This window comes from Diachasma alloeum, unplaced genomic scaffold (genome assembly GCF_001412515.2).
Source record: "Diachasma alloeum isolate Michigan unplaced genomic scaffold, Dall2.0 Dall_scaffold_00336, whole genome shotgun sequence".
Lineage (NCBI taxonomy): Eukaryota > Metazoa > Arthropoda > Insecta > Hymenoptera > Braconidae > Diachasma > Diachasma alloeum.
This window is the reverse complement of record NW_021680475.1, coordinates 933,498-941,055: the sequence shown is the minus strand read 5'-3', so window position 1 is coordinate 941,055 and position 7,558 is coordinate 933,498. Positions and strand designations below refer to the sequence as shown.

At 41.0% G+C, this 7,558-nt stretch overlaps 1 protein-coding gene across 1 annotated transcript in view; it reads right to left on the bottom strand.

The window, feature by feature from the left end:
• LOC107040466 (iroquois-class homeodomain protein IRX-3) overlaps nt 1-6,678 on the bottom strand; it is a 28,284-nt gene extending 21,606 nt beyond the window's left edge. Inside the window, exon 1 of the mRNA XM_015260560.2 lies at nt 6,397-6,678. Within this exon, the coding sequence (XP_015116046.1) occupies nt 6,397-6,435 (39 nt within the window). The 5' untranslated portion in view covers nt 6,436-6,678. The remainder of the gene's footprint in view (nt 1-6,396) is intronic.
• Between the last annotated feature and the right edge of the window lie 880 nt (nt 6,679-7,558).

Here is a 7,558-nt window from a genome sequence, read left to right as displayed (position 1 = left end):
GGGGGGGGGGGGGGGGGGGAATTAAATGTAACCACGAGAAAATTAAAAAGTACTCATGCATCTGTGTTGATGAGGAGATTCGAATGATTTAGACTGAGTGTACCAGGGGACTCTGAGGAATTGGCTGCGATAATGATATTCTAACGAGGGACTGCGTGTTTCAGATACATCGAGCGCATTTAGTTCACCGCATTTGCTTATTTGTTCCAGCATGCTACAACAGCTAATTGCTGATTCTCGTATAATGCGTGTACCGAACGAGGGATAACTGAATACCCATAACTCATCTTATAGAGTTGGGGAATGTCGTCGACTGCGGGAGCAGCTGCGGGCGCCAAGATGGGCTAATATATAAGAGAGCTGTACACCGGTGCTGATTGTGTACTGGCATTCATCAGGGAATACAAACGGTGAGTATTAAATTAAATCTGAACGTTATTATACAGAGAGTTATACTGTAGCACTTTGGAAGTGATAGGCTGAGGTACTATCGCTGGATTTCATCTCTGATGGCCGATCTCGCGAGCTTTTATCGTCGCGAATAAAGCCTTTTTAACTGTGAGGCAGAAGCGAAAATAATCGTAAGACACGAGCAAGGTCGGCCAGTTGGTGACTTTCTTGGGAAAAGAGGACGTTGGAAGGAAGAGGGGGGGCGGGAGGGGGCAAGGGGGACAAAACGATCTTGCGAGCAACTTGCGGGACCAGTATACTTATCCAAAAGGGGGGAGAAGAGATACCACGATTGCTCCGTGTTGTTTATAAGTGCGTTTTACACTGTGATTCGCACTCTTGGCTTCGCATGGCCTTTTTTTCCCTCTTTTTTTTTATCGAGGGAAAAAAATTCAAGCAATGCCTAGTGACTTTAACGGCAGACCAAGTACTCGGATCGATTTATATAATTTCAGGTTGAATATCTTCGGAGAAGGAGAGAATATTGGGAAAAGGGGGAACTGAGGGGAAGGGGGGGGGGAATTTTATCCTGTACACACAGATGCGCCTGTGTTTACAGTAAGAGCATTTGTCACGCGTGTCCAGCAACTTCTAAAAGGTGAAACAGTGATTGCGGTGGAGGGGTGGAGATATTTTTCAGAGACACCGGGTGTCTCCCTCCCATTTTTCGTTCATCACTTTTTCTCGTTTCCTTTATGTGTGCCGATGATGCCCTCTTTGCAACGAGGCCCAACCGAACAAATATTGACTCCTGACCAGATTGATGGACCGTCCTGTGTGCTTAGGCCCTAAGCGGTACTTACTTATGTTCCCACACGCATCGTGCGCACTCTCGTTCCGCCCTTATGCCCCTGTTATAGGTGGCTACGGGTATGAGCCTATTTTTGTTCCTCTATCGCTTACGGTTTTTCCGAGTTTGCCCTTTACCTTTGACTTTAGTTTCACCTCTATCTGTCTCTGTGTGGCGATAAACGTCAGAGGATGGTTCAATATTTATTCGCCCCATGAAATCCCTCAGAATCGCGCGGGTCAGACGAAAAACGACAGATAAACAACGGCAATCTGTGATTTATATCTTTTCATGGTTTTCCTTAACTAATCCCAGGCAAAAACTGTCCAAATACACTGTTAAAAATTTTTGTCTGAATTTTCCCTGCCAAATTTCGGAAATTTTTATCGTGTTCTAGTTCCACTGAAATTTGAGGATATCTTATCATTGAAAAATAAAATATTCCAGTGATTTTCTGTTCAAATGATCTGGAAATCAATAAAATACTAGATTTTTCAGTTCAATTATCCTGTAAAAATTCGGAAAAATCAGGAAAATTCAGGGAAAAATGGAAAATTTATATCATTTTGTTTCTGAATATTCATATTCCACTGAAAATTCAATTCAATTGTAAAATTTCCATCTCCCTCCCACTGAAAACTCATGAATTTCTGTGAATTCTGCTTAAAAGTAGAAATCATAACAATTTTTTTCCCTAAATTCGATTCAATGTCACTTTTATGAGATTTACTATAATACCTTCCATGAAATTTCAAAAAAATTATAACAGTATAGCGGTATGAAGACAAACACTTTGTTATAAAATCTATTGATAACTTCTTCAACCAATGTAATTTGAAAATATTATCAGTGTTGCCATGTACTATACTGAATTGCCTTACGGCTCAGGCTAATAAACCTTGTATATAGGTTTCAAATTGCCGAAAAAAAAAAAAAAAAAGTCAAACACTTCCATTGCAGAAATTACAAATCATTTTGTTCAACTTTGCCAACGTTTCGAAATCTCAGGGAGCTCTTCAGGAGCTCACCAGGACAATATTTACAAAATTGGTTCAAGACACAAAGAACATGTTAACTGAGAAGATTTCCAAAATTTCAAGGGATGATTGACATTTAGAATTCATGCACTGATAGAATCATTCGTTTATTCCAAACGAGATTCATTAACTATTAACGAATCCACATTTGGTCAGACCGAATTAAAAATAACTAATCCTTTCTATCAGTGTGGGAGTATTTTTAACGACAGAACTCTGCTGGTCCTTTACATCCTCTGGACTTTTAGGTATTTTTATTTTGTTCATTTTAATTCTTAATCAGTTATTTATTTTTTAAAGAAAATCTGTCGGAATATAACTTACAATAACTGCACTGTGAAATATGAAGTTGAAAGTAGCAGAATATTTGTCAGCGGAAAATTCGATTTAGGGGATATTTAAGTGTAGGAGAGTCAAATAATCATATGTAAAAATGTTTTTCAAGTGCGAAAGAGTTTGTACATTACTTAACAACTTTACACCCCTAGATTCGCCTAAGACAAATCTTTTGCTGTCGAATCTTTTACCAGTTTCAGCTTCATCTGTGAAATAGTTTCAACAATAGTATGACTAGTCTGTTTTCATTTGGTTTTTGATTGTAAAAAAATTTTTTTTTGTGCAGAGTAAATATTGCCCTGATGAAGAGCTCCTTGAGAGTTCTTCATCATTATTTGTAATTTCTTCAATGGAAATTTTTGAAAAGGAATATTTTACTGTGATTGTAAATTTTGGTACATCTTTTCATGTTTTGTGTAATTAGAATATTTGGATTTAAGTAACCGTACATCCTCGACACTCCACATTGTTGTAACTGTAATACAACGACCAATTACCCTGAGAGATTTAATAAAGACAAAAAAAAAGAAATAAAAACGGCGATATGATAGTATCTCAATGAACGTTTGAATGAACTAAACCGACGATATATTATACACTGGTAACGCAACGGTTGTTATATCCACCTTGTGTGTTATGTGCGCCGTCATCCGACTCCGTCGTTTCCTCGTAAGTTCAACACCAAATGAGACTACACCGAGAGAGATTACAACAAAGCAAACGTTAACGACAGTGAGTTTGTAACGAAGATAGACGTTACTTATCGAGAGCGCGACACAGGTCCTTACATCCGGCGTTTGTTCAAGGCGCCTTATACGAATGAAAATGTACATCACGAGAGAGGGAGTGAATTTCAATTCTAAGAAGCGAAATCAGTGACGCGAAACCCCGAGAATTCGCTTCATTTTTTTTGTCTCACTCAATTTTTTTTCTCATTGCATCCTCTTTTAAACCCAAGCAGAAACAATTTTACGTTTCTCAGTGCGTGGAAGGGGTAGGGGGCATCGAGGGGACAACGAAATACGACGACCGGAAGCTGTCCAGGGAATCTGTTGGCTTGCGTGTGCGTTGACAGATTGAGAGTTTACGATGAAATTTTTCGTTGAGAAAGAAGAAAGAAAAGAAATGAGTTGGAAAAGGAGAATTCGAAGTGAGAAAGAGGTTTGAAGATTGCAACGAGGGCGGATCTGAGTCAGCGTTGCACTCTGCTAGGAGAGGAAAGGGGCGAGAGAGAGAGGGACACCGAAAACGATTCCCCGAGCAATTCCTACGTGACTGTCGAGTCAGCGTATAACTAGAGAACGCTAAACTGGGTGCATGAGATACGTATCAGTGAGAACGTATATGCGAAGAAGGGTGCTAACACAGCAATAATATGCCATTCATAATTTTTTTTCCTTCCACCTCAGCCCCGTCAATGAGTCTCTCGTGGCACTGGACTCTTTCGTGCGCTTCTCGTTTTACAACGCACAGACACATTCAATGGCATTCACCTCTTACGTCGATTTTTCCATGTACATTGAGGCTTGGCAGCCTCACCGTGTGTTGCCAACACGCATTTACATTGTGACGTGATGTATTATTGTTACTGGAGTCGCAATGGAATTCGTCTGGTTAATTTTAATGACTGAATAAACATGGCAACAGGGGAGGGAGAAATACTTTAGTGGAAAAAAAGACAAAACCTAAGACTGATTGGAAACAAGGGACGTCATTTTATTTTCTTCTTTTCAACGGTTTTCAATAAATGCATGATATATCGGGAGCCGATGATAATGGAAGAGTCGGAGAGAAATAAGCCGTTTGAATAAACGAGACATTCCACCTACCGGTTTCGGTTGCGTACATGTGAGTAATTCATTAGCATTTCCAGACGTATTTTAATCCAACATATTCTTACATGACTCTAATGTGCAAAGGAGACTTATCGCCGGTTATCATTGAATACACGAAGACTAGGTTGTTCATTAAAATGGAAATATTGGAGTGGATTATTGTATATTATAAACTTGTTAAAACTTACTTTCTAAAGACACCAACAAATTCACTACCGAAATAAACTTGTGTCTGTTTTCTGGTGCACGAAGACAGGGAGACGGAGTTATCTCAATTAGGATGAGTGACATTGGAGATTATCCGTGGGCTAGAGTGACTAAATTTACACCGAGTTTCTCTTTGAAATTCACAAAAAAAAATTATTTCAAATGAAGGATGAAAATGCACGCTCGCGGAGAACCAAATCTCACAGCCAACTACTGCACATTCGAGAGGAAAAATTGTACTGAAGAGCCATACTCGAGGTAAACTAAACGACTCGAATGCTAAACAACGTTTTAATGCGTTGCCGAGGCGACGGCTGAGTGTCTTGCATCATCTTTTTAACCAGTCCTCGCATTAATGACAAATAATAAACAGAGTAATTTTGTAACAAATGCATTTGCGATGGGAAACAACGTCGTAAAAACATCAATTTGATGTGACACGTGATCCGTACGGTGTCAGATAGTCTTTAACATTAAAACTAAAGTGCAAGGATGAGGATGGATAGTGCACATGTGTGGTGGTTATGGAGGGACACGTGGCCTCTGTACCCTCATCAGTGTTACCAACTTGCATGGACTCGTGTGTAATTTTTTTCGCAAGGGCACCACCATCATTTCATACCTCAAAATATGATCGGCTGGCGATAATAACATAGTCAATAAGTGCCATAATTAATGGCAGCGAGTTTATCGTCACGCGATTGCACAAACATTCAAAGCACCTTGTCGGTTTCATTAGTGGACGTTAAAAATAAAGAGTTTATTTATTGATGGACCCTGACGATCAGTTTAGCACTGGCCAGCTATTTCAACGATATACAAAACAACCAGTGGAGGTGTATCAAATCGAGATATAGGTGCAAGTTTGCCCTGTGTAATTATTTATTGAATCAACACGTAAAAAAAAATAATATTAAAAATGTTGTGGATTCGATCTAAACTGTCGAGGTACACGAGCAACGACAACGCATTTGTTTTGAGCCCCAAACGAATCAGACATCTCAGGTACTGCTGGAGAAGTTTGTTATCGCGATGAACACGAGGCTGGGACACACGCAGAACCCCAGCCAACACGTTTATTCGATCAAACCAAACTCCAGCCGACTTGACTAGTTGATTTTTTAGCATGAAGAAAACAACACTCAACGCCGGTTCTACTCCTCTGAATTTTATCATCATTATTTTTATTTTTCCCCGGTTTTCCATTTTTTTTATCGTCCCCCCCTCTCGTGTTTATTGTTACCCCCCTTTTCAGCACTCATTTATTTAATGAATTCCCCTCGGGCATCAACGCACGTAACGCAATCGGTGTACGATCTGTCGGGCCGACATAATTTTCACTCGAGAAGTCCCCGCACTATCTCTAATTAAATAACTGAATTTATTTCATTGTACTGTTGAATTTATTCGACTCCACGTGCGCCTTTTGACATTATTTACTGTCCGAAAAATGTCGTGACATTAATCGGGGGTTTTATCAGCGCCTATGACAAACACCAGAATCCAGTCTCCGATAAACCGAACATTCAAATAATTCACACTCGTATTCCGCTGCATTGGCTAATAATAAATATTAAACATCCGGTAGTTATAACTTGAACTCAATGATCATTGAACTAGGAATGATAAACTGATAATTGCAGTATCACATTGGGATGCCGTTGCCCTGAACCACGGGTAACGCGAAACATTCGCGCGGTTACTGTATCAACGCACTCATCAGCTGTCATACGATCCTCACCTGCAAGTTTGGTGATCCTCTGTAAGAGAACTGTGACATGATGTGTCGGCCACGCAGGGCCGCGATCGTCAAGATCCGCTACGCTAGCATTGTGTGCGTGACCACCTGCTATCACAGTCACTGATAACTCACAACAAAAAATAATTGATAAATCACGTCACTAAACTCGTCTACGACGAGAATTTCCCCTTTCTCTTTTCGAAAAATTAAAAAAAAAAACAAAAAAAATCAATTGCAGTCGTAAAACTGTGCGTTCACATAAAATCCAATGAGGCAAATCACATGGGCAAATCCAAAAAGATGAAAATAATCACAATCACTGTCACAAGTCAGAGTGGGAAAAGTAAAATCCGTCGAGGCGGATTGCGTGGGACCGGCGTGTGTTTTCCCTCGACGATGAAAACTACCAAACTGACTTCTCCGTGAAAAGAACTGTCGACAAGGGGTCTCTCTCACTGTGTCCCTGTGCCTCTTCCCCCCACTCTTCTCGCACTCCGGGGAGAAGAAAAAAAAATCTTCTCACTCTAGTGGTAACAGTCACTTCACTCTGACAACCCGGCTGTCGTACTCCAGCGTGTTGAACAAGGGGCGGGCTCTGTTATTGCCACGACGCCTTGTATTATAACAGTGACAATTGTCGAATGTCATTCGGTTGTTGTTGGTATTTTGTACCGCCACTGATTATCAAATTTTTGGTAATTTAATTTGATTGCAATTATGAGCGCACACGATTAACGGGGGAAAAAGAGTGTGTCCGAAGAATTCACGGTACTATGTGGCGGGCACTCTGTTGTGCGGCTGTTCTCGCTCTCCCCTGGTTGATCCGATCGACGCGCCAGCTATGATCGGTCGCGACTATCCACACACAACCGAATCGTCGTTTCTTTTCGACGGGGGAATCGCACAGTTTGCTCACTCCCCCCGCGTCGCCCGTCATCCGCACAGTAAGACAGAGAGAGAGTGGGTATTTGTGAAGTAGGTGGGAGAGTTTGAGTGGAGCGAGCGAGGCGGCGCACAGTTACGGTATTGCGAACGGGGAGGGGAAGAAATCGGGGGGAATTCTCTCGCGCAGTAAAAGGGGGGAAAAGAGATGAAGAGAGAGAGAGAGAGAGAGAGAGTGAGAGAATGGAGGAGTAGAGTGTGCGATGGGTTACGAGGAGGC